Genomic DNA, 13,754 nt, shown 5'->3' on the forward strand with positions numbered 1-13,754 from the left:
TTGTGGGTGATGTACATGTAGCATTTTATGTGTTTACCTGGTTAATACAAAACAAAGGCATCAGGAAAATATGTATGATTTTCAGACGCCAATCAATTTTATATGTATTCATGAATATAAGCATCACATAACCAACAATAAGTCACCAGGGAGGGTAATTTGTAAGTAGCCAAAATAGTAATTTCGTATTTAAAAATCATAAAAATAAAAATAAGCCTATCTGAAAGAGTAATTCTCCTTCATACTGTTAAAATTTGAAGTTGAAATTGAAAGAAAATATACAAGAGTTTTTATGTCACATATTTTCCAGACTGCTTGGAAGTTCGATTGAGATAGCAGAGTGTTCACATCTAATGCAAGCTCGAGTAAACCCTAAACTTCAAACCTTTTTATTCTTATTTTGAGGCTCTTGCTGAATTTCTTCTGCAAATTCAATTAGTACTTGTTTTGGGTTATTGTTGATCAATTGTGACAAGTTATATACCAGGTATCATATCAAAGCTCAAGATGTGCTTTGTCATAAGCTCAGTAACAGTCTTAAAATTCATTTTGTGGTTTAAGGGCGGCTGGTTCCCTGTGAAATCTATTTTTAAGTCAAAATTTATAATTTATTAATTGAATTATTTATTATTTAGTGCTATCATATTTTGAAATAAAAGCCTGACTGAGATAGCATCAGAGAGCATCTAGAACAGAAGTGCTAGTCGTCCTGGCTGCCAGCAGTGGCTGCAAAGGTCTTCTTGCTTTATGGTTTGATGTGAATATTGCACACACCAAGGCTGTGTTTACCTGACCTCACAAGCGAGAATCAAACATGAACCATGTTTCAAAACAAAAACATATATATCATGGTAACTGCAGAACCAGAGGTTAATCGACCCTCTCTCCAACATCGTTTCTCCCTCACCTCACATCCAAGTGCCCAGTTTGACCGAGGAATTATAGGTCAAACTGACATGGGTTTAAAGCTAAATGACAGTAGTTGCAGTAAAACACTAATTTCGTGAGAAAGTCTGTAAAACCAAGGTTAAGTATGACTATATCATCGTGGATCTAGATCTGGTACAGTTACATAAACTGAACTTTGTGAAATCATAAAATCTAAGCTGAAATACGATCACACTGAAGATGGCCAACACAGATAGGCACATGTGGAACAGTGTATTATTATTGCTGGAATAAAGACCCGACGGAAGTGACCGAATCCGTGCTTATTTTGATTATTTCTCAACATTTACACAATTTCTTCCAGAATCCTTTGGCACATATTTTTTATTCATACAAACAGACACTTGGATGGTCATTATATTAGATTCTGTAAAAAGTCATTTTGAGATCGTTACTAGAACTGGAATTTACCTTTAATTGCAAAAGATACACTGTAACATTGATTTTTAATACATGTGTACAGCTACTGTATGAAGAGAAGAAGTGACTGGTGATTTGCAGTATGGCATGAACACATAAGTTTTAATGTGCCCAGGACAATTGAAATTAAAATTAATTTTATTTCAATGTATTGATCTATTTCTGTTTCAGGTGAGTAAGATTTGGATTGAGTCTCCTAGTGGCGTCCGGATGCAGCAATGGCGGAAACAGGAGAGTACCGATGGTCTGATTGACCTTGAGATGCCAATGACGACCGACCCTGTACCTGGTACCTGGTCTATCGTCGCTATACACAAGGGAAGGAAGACAACAAGGACCTTTGAAGTTGATGAATATGGTAATGACCAGGCTATGGTAGACCCCGTTTTCATCTACTTTGTCAAACCAGTTCAGTGGAAACCAATTAAAATTGTTATAGGAATGCTCAAAGTGGTATTGGAAGCGATCTTAGTGGCCTTCCAAACCAGTATTGAAATCCATTTTGCAATGTGGTATTCGAGATGGCTTTGCTTTGTTAAACTGGTACACATCGGTTCTTTTGGAAGCGATCTTCGTCCGAAAGTCCAATAATGTGTGCATGTAGGGTTCGCTACCCAGTACACATGGTATATAGAATACTAATGATTATGCCTTTGCTTTGGTATTAGATTGAGGGAGTGTGAACTAAATGGCAATTAGACCACATGCAAAAATACGATACATAACTACATATAGCAATCGGAAGGTGTTAGACACGTTATTGTGATGTATCAAGTGCTAAAAGCGGAATAACATTTTTTTTTCTGTTTATCTAATACCTTGTAGTGCTTCCCAAGTTTGAGGTGATAATTACTCCTCCCACCTATGTGATGATCAATGCTACATCCACGAGGGTCAAGGTTTGTGGAAGGTAAGATTGAATTTTTGTTATTACATTATCAGTCTTCAGAATAAACCGCAATAATGTTCAGTTTTGGGCCGGGGAGGGGAGGGCTCGGATAAAACTTTTGAAATCATAATGTCATTAAAAACAAACTTGATATGGTTGAACAGACATCCTCCATATACATGTGGCTCTTTTTTGCATGGCTAACTAAAAATCTCAGCAGTGAACATCCCCTTCCAGTGAAAATATTACTATTGTTATCGAATAACAGATTTAACTACTGTCGGTAATTGTTACACTTGAAAAATTTCATTGGTGATTATATACAGTAGCATACATGGCAAACCTCTTGAGGAGATGTAAACAAATTTCCGCCTTCCAAATATTAATATGAAGAAGGCCATCACATTGCAGATGCACCCTGCCCCTTCCATCAAAACATTTCTGACAAGCAAATAAAAGTAAGATAAGCCATCAAAATTATGCCCCCCTCCCTCTTGGGTAGAGTTGTGATTGTATTAAATAAGACTCCCAGAAAGACTAGCCTTACACTTCTTGGGCACTGAAGTATGTTGGATGATGTCTTGCAACAGAACTGGACAATAAAGTACAATACAACACTTGTGTAAGAAGATCTTGATGGGCTTTGATTCGATATATGTAAAGACATTCAGCTGAGATTAGCTGCACTGGTGATGAAGACTTCTCCTGACCTCTGTTGAAGTTAGACTTAGTAGGTGAAGATATTGCTTGAGTCAAGAAAAAAGTTGGAGAATAAATGTTTCATTTGTTTCATAATGCTTGCACCACCAATGTCCGTTATCATGGGAGGCCTGTGGGTTGACCACTTTTTCCTAAGACATGGAGATATATATCATGGATAACAAGAAAGAATTAAAACAAAATTAGAAAATTTTTTTAACTGATTGATGAATCCCATGGACAGGGAAGAATATATGATTTATCAGTAATACTATAAGTGAGATCCTATGAAAACTGTCATGTTTAATTTGAGATTTGTAATCACTTTGAAAGAGAAACGCTGTGATTAATACATTGTGCTGTGCACACTTTGGTCAACCTGTATCCCCCGCGATTAACGCATCAGCGATGTCACAACTTGTAGAAATGTGGTATGAAATGCACAAATTGTAATGATGATGATGACGACGACGGCGACAATGAAAATAACAACATTGTCATTTTTTACCCAGGAAAGCCACTTCAGTTCCAAAAACTGTTTTCCCAGTGGGCCTTAACGCATTGGCGGCGGAAGCCAACAATTTTAGGGGGACCACCAAAAATTGTTGACAAGCCAAAAAAAAAGGTTATCAACAAAAATTTTTTTGGGGGGGGCACGTCCCCCCGCTTCCGCCGCCTATGCCTTAACGTGATTATCTAACTGTAATTGTAACTACTTGTTCTAGGCCTGTGTGATTAAGTTTATAAAAAACATTGTTTACATCTCTACTTACAAAGAAATGAGACGTGCCCTATTCATTAAGGAAAACATCCCAGGAAAATGGTAAACTAGTTCCCTTAGAAACCTACCAATCACATCCCTACACACCCAGAGTTACATAGTAATTAGGAAGCAAAAATCCTGCAGAGATACCTTATTTATAACCTGGTTCCCTACCGTTAATATGGGTGAGAGGGGTTAGTGGTTACACCTTATGGTTTCTGATGCTGTTTGGGTCAGTTTTTTGTCTCACCTGCATAGCAGAGTGAGACTATAGGCGCCGCTTTTCCGACGGCGACGGCGGCGTCAACACCAAATCTTAACCTGAGGTTAAGTTTTTGAAATGACAGCATAACTTAGAAAGTATATGGACCTAGTTCATGAAACTTGGCCATAAGGTTAATAAAGTATTACTGAACATCCTGCCTGAGTTTCATGTCACATGACCAAGGTCAAAGGTCATTTAGGGTCAATGAACTTAGACCATGTTGGGGGAATCAACATCAAAATCTTAACCTAAGGTTAAGTTTTTGAAATGTCATCATAACTTAGAAAATATATGGACCTAGTTCATGAAACTTATACATAAGGTTAATCAAGTATCACTGAACATCCTGCATGAGTTTCACGTCACATGACCAAGGTCAAAGGTCATTTAGGGTCAATGAACTTTGGCCGAATTGGGGGTATCTGTTGAATTACCATCATAACTTTGAAAGTTTATGGATCTGATTCATGAAACTTGGACATAATAGTAATCAAGTATTACTGAACATCCTGTGCAAGTTTCAGGTCACATGATCAAGGTCAAAGGTCATTTAGGGTCAATGAACTTTGGCCAAATTGGGGTATTTGTTGAATTACAGCCATAAATTTGAAAGTGTGTTGGTCTAGTTCATAAAACTTGGACATAATAGTAATCAAGTATCACTGAACATCCTGTGCGAGTTTCAGGTCACATGATCAAGGTCAAAGGTCATGTAAGGTCAAAGAACTGTGGCCACGTTGGGGGTATTTGTTGAATTGCCATCATATCTCTATAAGTGTATTGGTCTAGTTTATAAAACGTGGAAATAAGAGTAACCAAGTATCACTGAACATCTTGTGCGAGTTATAGTAGTTTTCAAAATCAGCACTGCTGCTATATTGAATCGCGTGATGCAGGTGAGACGGCCAGAGGCATTCCACTTGTTCCCGTTAATTGCCACTTGGTCTACACCCACTTTGTCTAATATCCATTTGGTCTAATCCTACATGGCCTCATCCGATTTGGTGTACAACCACTTGGGCTACTAACCGTTTGGTCTAATTGCAGTTTAGCCCTTTTATCCTTTGGTCTAATCCCTATTTAAGCTATACCCATTTCGTCAAAACCCATTATGTAACACCACCTATTCTATAGGATCAGAGGAATAGATCGGGAGCTAAAATTTCATTTGAAAAAGTGCATAAAAGTAAGTAGATGAAATGGAACCTGAACCATTTGGGCATTAGACATAATGATAGATAGAACAGGTGATTATTAGACCAAGTGATAAATATACCAAATGACAATCAGCCCAAATTAATAGACTATCGCGTGGGTTTAGTCCATGTGGTAGTAGACACTCTGAGAAATAGACCGGCTGACAATGGACCCAGTGAACATCAAGACTTTCTCTCTTGACATTAAACAGTGCGTCCCAGAATAAAGGAAAGTGGGATTTCCCAGGCCATCTTTTTTGGTGCATTCTCTGATAACTTCAAATTAATCAAATTAATTCAAATTAAAAGTCATCTGTTACAAAGACATGGCTGTTCTTGTTAGCCAACCAATCTCTTCGAACATTCTGAATAGAGGCATTATTTGAAATCCCTGTGGAATTATTCTTATTTTTGATGACATCATCCTGTGTTATAGAGTAATTACTTGAGCAGACTATTCCCCTAATATATCTGGTATCATACTATCGGTGCGGTGATAAGGAGAATGTCCTGATAATTAGACCCCAACTCTGTGATAGAGATACAGGAAGACCAACTTGTGAATTAATGATGCCAACCACATTTCCCTGAATACCTTGCGCCCATAGGGAGAGCCTTAATGGTGTTGACCACAGCTTCCTGTGGTTTGCCACAATGCCTCTCATAGCCCATCCAAGTGATTTGACTTCAGCAAGCCTAACGTCATCTATTCATAGAAAGCTCTTAATGACTTTTAGAGATGTACATATGTGTGGCTTGAGTAAGGATTAATTCACTTTAAAGCTTTTGCAGTTCCTGCTCTGTTTCAGATACGTAGCAGATCTGTAGCTGAAAATAATAATAGCTGAAGATCATAATAATGATAATAATATTAATAGGCATTCATATGGTGCCATCTATCTAAAAATAATCTTTTCCCTGGCACTTTGTGTTATTATTAATATTACCCCAGCTTTAACTTAAGCAGCCTTCCAGCACTCAGAGCATATAAAGGAATTAACCCTGCTGGGTACCCATTCACCTCACCTGGGTTGAGTGCAGCAAAATGTGGGTAAATTTCTTGCTGAAGGAAAGCACGCAAGGGCTTGGATTCGAACCCATGTCGCTCTGATTGAGAGATGAGAGTCGTAGCCACTAGACCACGACACCCCCTCATCCTGTATCAATCTGTGATGAAGTAATGCCATCTTGTTTCCATGTTAGTTGCCATAATGGGCAAAGCTACAATAGTTGTAACTCTTTATGAATTGGGCCCCCTGCTTTGTAGTACCCATGCTAAATAATGGATTTGGTATTGCATTCCAAGGGGGTTACCTAAAGTTAAAAAGGGATATAGCTTGGGAGTGTTTCATGAAAAAAAAACAGGCTTAGTGATTTTCACTGACAAATTTCCTCTGAGCCAATCAGATGCAAGAATTAGTTAGATTTACAATCGGGCCGTCTGCACCTGCCCGAGTTTTCAAATTAGCATGCTATTTCTGATCCGGCAAATTATCCCGATCTGAACAATCTCGAGATTATTTGTAATGGAGGTGCAATTATTGCGCTAGTTCGTAGGATTAATCTCGAGATTGCAATCCCAAGTCAACTTGGGATTATTTGCTATTTCCTATTTAACAAATTATTCCACTAATTCGCAGGTGCAGACGCATTCGGGATTATTTATTCACGGCGTTACACCATAATGCATCGATGTCTTGCTCGAGCAGGAATCGCTCTTGCGATGGTAGAGACGGGTTTGTTGAATCTCGAGATTGAGCAAACTCAGGCTGGTGCAGCACCGCCTTGAGTGATTTTCACTGACAAATTTGCTCTGAGCCAATCAGATGCAAGAATGTGTTAGATTTACAATGAAAATCATTGGCTATTGGTTTCATGAAATTCTCCCTCGATCTGTAATCAATTTTCCAGTATAATTTAAAAGCTTTATGAATATGGAGTAAAAACCACTTGTATGGCTAATTGAATCAGTCTAGCTACCTGCTATTTTAATTTTTTTTAGGTGATTTTAATGCTTTAGATTACCGTGATGATGGGATGATGGTGTTTTGGTGCTGCAGGCCACAGTGAGATGATATATATTTGCGGTTTCCTGTCGTTCAGTTTTCTGAGCAGACGTTTGGTCACGGGTCAGCTGGAGGTCAGACCAAATGCCCGGCACACTTGTTTTGGGCCTGGTATATCTCTAGTTAGGTATTGTCTGGAGCAGTTTCCTTTCGAGATCAATCCTTTAAACATTCAACCCCTTCTGAATTGTCTTCATAGAGTCATCATCATGATTAGGAAATGACAGATCCGCTTCAGCTGTGGTCTTTGAAGACCGACCTGATTTTGTTTGGGGGTTTCTTCTAATTAATTGTCATTCTGCAATTTCGCGATCCCAATCTAGGGGCTGGAGTTTGACAGCACTCTGTCCAAACTTAACAGGTGGACTGTGTGAGTTGGGCAACGTGGTGATTCACAGTGTTGGTTTGCTGGATAGTCATACCTGGTCAGAATCTGTGTAATCTCAGGGCTTAACAGGAGCAGGTGTTGACTTCCAGACCCAAACACCCCCCCCCTCTCCACACCAGGCTAACATTCCACTACCCCAAAGTCTACAGATATTAATTAATAAATCTTGGGGGAGCCAGCTTAAAATAATTCTTAGAAAATAATAACTGATATTAAAATGCCTATTAGTTATTATTATTAGTATTAGTAGTAGTACTAGTAGCTGGGAGATGGGGAAATTCCTTGACTGTTCTAGCGCCTGATAGGGGGTGCCATGCTACGGCTGGGGTCATAGGAGATAGCGCTAAGAAACATTGAATTTAACGATATCTTAATGTTGCCTATTATTATTATTATTATTACTATTAGATACACATATGGTCAGCCTGTGAGAGGATCATTTGAAGCAAGGATTACCGTCAAGAGCACTGGATGGAACTTTAGAGAAAGGAGGACCATCACAAGGCGAGAAGATGTAAGACATAAGGCCCCAGTAATATACAGCTTAATAGCGTTTGGTCATAGGGTTGATTTTTACAATCAATCATACACAATAATCAGTACAGTCAATTAGAGGAATTAACCCCATAATCAGTAGAGTTTTATTATACCGGGCCCTGAATACCATTAATATTACACTGTCATATCCCTTCGTGATGCTAAATATACTATTACATACTGCAATTATTATCACTCGGATTTGTTGCAAAGCATGAAAATCAAGAAAGATGAAGTCTTTACTATAAGATTAAGAACAGTGATTAAAATTTTATTGTCGAACTATCATTGGCCACTGTGATCGTATTACAGTATTTACATTCACGTTCAGATATGAGGCAAAGAATTGTTGATAATCACTCGTCTTTCAAGGTCATCAGGACTTGTCAGTGATTTTCATGGACTACTTTGCTCTGAGCCAATCAGATGCAAGGTAATTTTTAACATTTGTCATTGAAAATCATTAATTTGTATGTTTTAAATCTTTCCAGGACACCGGGCCTTCTGGATGCAGCGAATTCCCAATAGATTTAGGAAGACTGGAACTCAACTCAACCGACTTCTCACTGTGGAATGCGAGGCTCAGTGTGGATGTGGACTACACAGAAACATCAACAGGTAAATAGGTACCATTACTCTGTTGCATAAAAGTTGCTATATTGTAACTTTTGCCGTCCAATGGTAACTACCATGGTAAAAACAAGTTACCATTGGATAGGGCAGTGTCCTTAAAAGAAACATTTATGCTATGGTTTTCTGGTGGGGGGGGGGGTGTTGTACCAGTTAACCAGGGGAGTGTTTTATCAACATTTGTCATCAAACAAGTTGTCAGATCTGATATCTTTCCTTGGTTTTCATTGGCTGAGAGGCACAGCAGACCTGTCAACCAGTACGTTTTAGCCGTATTTACATGTAGTACGTTTTTGCAACCAAAATACGGCAGTACGTTTTTTTTTATTGTTTTTTTTTTACTAAATCGTAATTTATTGAGAAAAATAATCTCTATATGTCTCTATTTCATAAAACGTACACAAATATAGTTAATCAATGTAATTTCAGGTAACTTTTTTTTTCAATCATTTTGTTAAAACCAGTGTGAAGATATACACATATTTTAATGTTTTTTTTTTTTTCATCTGCAAGAGCAGTGCGCATTTTAGCTTGCATGCAGCTTGAGCGCCGCGATGAGCGAGTGCGCCAAGCATTTTATTATGAAATACACTTTTTGGGGGAAAAATACAGTTTTTTTAATCACAGAATACAGTTTTTCATTCCTAGAGGTTGGCAGGTCTGGCACAGGGATATGAGTGTAGCTATGGAAACCGTAGGATAAAAGAGTCTTTGGCTGAGAAAACCTCAGACAATACCTTTCATGAAATCCTCCCAATAGTAGCAATTGCATAAGTAGTGTAATCTGAAAGACATATTGTCCGGCAAGATTTCACAATAGGACTACTGCCAGTCTCAGTTCTTGAAATGAACCTGTGGGCTGTCCACAACCTAAGGACGGAATACAAGCAAAATGTCATGTAAGTGAAAGGTAGAGTAATCTTTACTTTGTGGTCAAAGTTATTAAAGTTAAAGCCAGTATAATTCACTCTTGGTTTGATCTTTCTCATGACAAGGTGTGGTGCTTCAAGCAAACAGCGAGAGCGCTCAGATCACCAGAGACGCCCTCAAGCTCCAGTTTGACTCGCCAAACATCTTCAAGCCTGGTGTGCCTTACTATGGAAAGGTAGTTATTAAGAAAATAAATTGCCACTTTGTCTATTTACCATTTGGTTTTACCCAACACGGTCCAACCACTTTGTCTATTAATCGTTTGTTCTAATTGCTATTTATGCCATTTATCAATTTGTTGAATGTCTGGCTATTAGCTATGACCATTTTGTGTTATCGCTGGGTCTAACACTACTTAGTCTATATAATTAGATGATTAGATGAAATTTTTTAAACCAAGTTTTCATTTCAAAGAGTGAAATAATAAGTGAAGGAAGTGGGAACTTGGCTGGCTAGCTATATCATATGAATGCAAAGCCTGTATAAATGCTTACAATACATTAATATAAAAGTGCTTACTCATAAAAAGGACAGCGGTAGTAAGAAAAAATATGTTTTTACAAGGTTCTACAAACTGTGGGTTCTGACAAATTTGAGGTTCCACAGAGTTCATTGAAAATCTTGTGCATCATTTTAACGTGTGCCATGACATCACAATGTCCTACTTGCACAATAGCTTGTTTACAATGACTATCATAAACAGATATGATACTGATAGTCTCCCCAGTAAACTTAAATGCACAAGGATTGAACAATCATATTGCACGAATGTCGACACCCATTCTGTAATGATTGTTTTCTCTTGTTTTCAAAGATATTTGTAACACACCCTGATGGAAGCCCTGCTGCTGGGAAGCTGATCAGTCTGAGCTGTAACACGGACCAAGGGCAGATCTTTGATAAGAATCTAACATCACCAGAGAATGGAGCCATAGAGTTCACTGTTACTGATATCAACATCACATCAACCAGTCTCAATCTTTATGTAAGTCCCAGGGGTGTGAGAGTTCAGATTTTTATCTGATTTCAGATTTTTTTGTTTTGATTTTCAGATTAATTTCAGCTTATTTTTGGCCTTCCTCTGTACAAAAAGTATGGGAGCTCTTTCTATTTCAGACTTTTTCAACACTCTTCAGCTTTTTTCAGATCTTTTTATTTGTGACCACTCACACCCCTGGTAAGTCCCTCAATGGTAGAGTTCACTGTCACAGATATCAACATCACATCAACCAGTCTCAATCTTTATGTAAGTACCTCAATGTAAGAGTTCACTCTCACAGATATCAACATCACATCAACCAGCCTCAATCTTTATGTAAATCCCTCAATGGGAGAGTTCATTCTCACAGATATCAACATCACATCAACCAGTCTCAATCTTTATGTAAGTACATCTAAAGAAGTTTCTGACATCAATTGAGAATAAAGCCACAGAATCAATTCTAATAGGTATCAACTAACATGCAACCATTGCATTTTTAATAACTTTGATGCAAATGTCCTTTGAATTTCTCAGCTTTGTTATATCACCTTTTTTTTACTCTGATAAGACATGTGGACATTGTCATTGTTATGTTATTTTAGCACATATTCCCACTACTTTTAACTTTTGAGTTTGTACTGCACTATGATCACTGGCCATTCCAAGAGGCATCCGTGCTACGTGTACATGTTTGAGATGCTTGCTTCAGTATAAAGTACTATTTTGAAATGCATTTTAGTGTCATGGTTGAAAATAAACTATGGTTATGAAATACTTGACACCCCTTTCCCCTAACACGAAGATATATATTTTCAGTAATGGAAATGCTGTTGAGAATTAACGAGTGCAGACCGTCTTGGGTAGGCAACACAAACTGGCCAATTTCATGAAATCTGACTATTCATCTCATAACTGTCACATCAACAAAGCCGATTTTAAATCGACAGATGGTCTATCATTGCTAATATCATAATAACTTTTAAGTCTGTCTGGAGTCAATCTCGCAAGTGTAACTGTTGCATTAATGTAGTTTGCTTTGTTTCTTTTTATCAGGCCCATGCTCCGGGCTTCAACATCCCTCCTCCGGAGACCTACGGCAGGCAGCACGTCTACACCCTACACGACCCGGCCACCTCCCACTATGCTCGGCCACAGTTCTCCCCCAGTGGTAGCTTCCTCCAGATAGCCCCCATCAGGGGCGTGGCTGCTGTCGGGTCGGAACAGACCCTCAGGATCGACTTCACTGCCAACGATCCAGAGGAAAACCCACGCTTCAAGTTTGTGGTAAGTACGCTTGATCCTCTTACATTCTTTCAAAGTATTATCAAAGGGAGGCTCACTTGGTGTTAAATTGGTTTTGATTTAAAAGCAAAAAAAACAAAGAAACAGATTCGTGAAAATTTGGCGAAAATCCATCAAAGATTTACGGAGTAGACCTTTAGGCCCGTATTCTGAAGTCGGGTTTAAATTAAATTCTGGTTTAAAGTTGTGGTTTAACTATGGATAGCCAGGTGTCCTGACTGTCACTATGGTACCAGTCGGATAATGGCAACTCGTCAGTGTGAACAACTTTCACGAAACGCCTTCCACACAGCTACAGTAAATGAATGCTTGAGTACCTACGTGTAGGCAGCCCAGCTAAAGCAGGAGTAATAATAACACTATCGAGTTAAGCACGATCCACTGGGAACAGATTTCGGAACTGAAGTGATTACCCCGTGTAAATATGACATTATTATTTTTATGTATCTTTGGTTTGTTAGGTAATGTCTAGAGGTAACATCATCGCCACCAGGTTCTATCGGGCCCACAAGAGACCCAAGCGTCAGGCGGAGGGGGGTAGCGCCGGCTCCGATGTACCGTCTATGAGTGTACCGGATGGTTCCGTCGATGGTTCCGAAGATGGTTCCGTTGACGGTATCCCCTCTGTCATGCCGTCAGTGGGTGAAATGCCTTCTGATGTGGGCTCTCTGGATATACCATCCTTCATTCCATCAGGTATGTTTTATAGTGCATCTCTTATCAACATCCTATGAACATTATTGATTTTAAGATATTGATTATATCGTTCTCGTAATTATTGAGATTATCATTGTTATTAATATTATTATTATTATTAGTAGTAGTAGTAGTAGTAGTAGAAGTAGTAGTAGTAATAGTAGAAGTAGTAGTAGTAGTAGCAGTAGCAGTAGCAGTAATAGTAATAGTACAGTACTAATATCATTATCATCATCATTGTTTTCCTCAGGGGCAGTAGACTACCAATGTGATGATTTCACAATATCTTCTGCATATCATCATTTTTTCCATATGTTAGAGAAGCATAATGAAAAACTTAAGAAGCAGGCCAATAATATATAAATTGTCTTCAATGGGTCTAATTACATAGATGTCGATTCCCTATTCACTAAAAATCTTTCTTATTTCATTTTGTCATTTTTTTTCCACTCATATCTTTGCCACATTGTTGTTTATCCGTTCACTCATCTCTTTTTCACCATTTCATTGTCTCAACCTTTTCATCAACTAGTTTCTTTCTTTTTCTAATATTTTCATTATTTTTCTGTTCACTTTCTTATCCATTTCTGTCGTCATAATTAATATTTTATCACAGTTGTTGTGTATCTATTATGTATTCCTTTGTTTCACCCATTTCTCAGCCTTTTTTTATTCATCATAATCATATTTCATTACCTAGGTTCTGAATTTGCTCCTGATACAAGCCTTGAAAGTCTGCTATTTATTTCCGTTCCCTTGAGTCTTGGTAAATTGATGAGAACATTCTAGATGTGTGCTTCTCATACATATCCAGCTTGAGAGCATATGTAATATTATTGCCCAAAGGATCACTATGAAATATATACCACTGCAAACAATTATCTGCTTATTTGGGTGCATTTTTATATCTATTATAACAATCTGTTTTTTTAAATACCTGTTTACCGCTTTAATCAATGTTTTGTTTGTAAACATTGTTTACAATCACAAGGCCCTCAAAATCAGTTTTGTAAAACTTATATATGACTACCCTGATTAAATAA

At 38.0% G+C, this 13,754-nt stretch overlaps 1 protein-coding gene across 2 annotated transcripts in view; it reads left to right on the plus strand.

Moving 5' to 3' along the window:
• The window catches only part of LOC129261802 (pregnancy zone protein-like), a 52,082-nt gene that overhangs the window by 3,139 nt on the left and 35,189 nt on the right, over positions 1-13,754 (plus strand). Inside the window, exons 2-9 of one of the 2 annotated variants that reach the window (XM_064099800.1) lie at positions 1,540-1,726; positions 2,194-2,278; positions 8,043-8,148; positions 8,663-8,789; positions 9,797-9,906; positions 10,546-10,716; positions 11,767-11,997; positions 12,477-12,711. In XM_064099800.1, coding sequence (XP_063955870.1) covers positions 1,579-1,726; positions 2,194-2,278; positions 8,043-8,148; positions 8,663-8,789; positions 9,797-9,906; positions 10,546-10,716; positions 11,767-11,997; positions 12,477-12,711 — 1,213 coding nt within the window. In that variant the 5' untranslated portion in view covers positions 1,540-1,578. Of the gene's footprint in view, positions 1-1,539; positions 1,727-2,193; positions 2,279-8,042; positions 8,149-8,662; positions 8,790-9,796; positions 9,907-10,545; positions 10,717-11,082; positions 11,116-11,766; positions 11,998-12,476; positions 12,712-13,754 lie in introns of those variants that run through there. The other variant, XM_064099801.1, reaches the window with a different exon arrangement.

Source organism: Lytechinus pictus, chromosome 5 (genome assembly GCF_037042905.1).
Source record: "Lytechinus pictus isolate F3 Inbred chromosome 5, Lp3.0, whole genome shotgun sequence".
Lineage (NCBI taxonomy): Eukaryota > Metazoa > Echinodermata > Echinoidea > Temnopleuroida > Toxopneustidae > Lytechinus > Lytechinus pictus.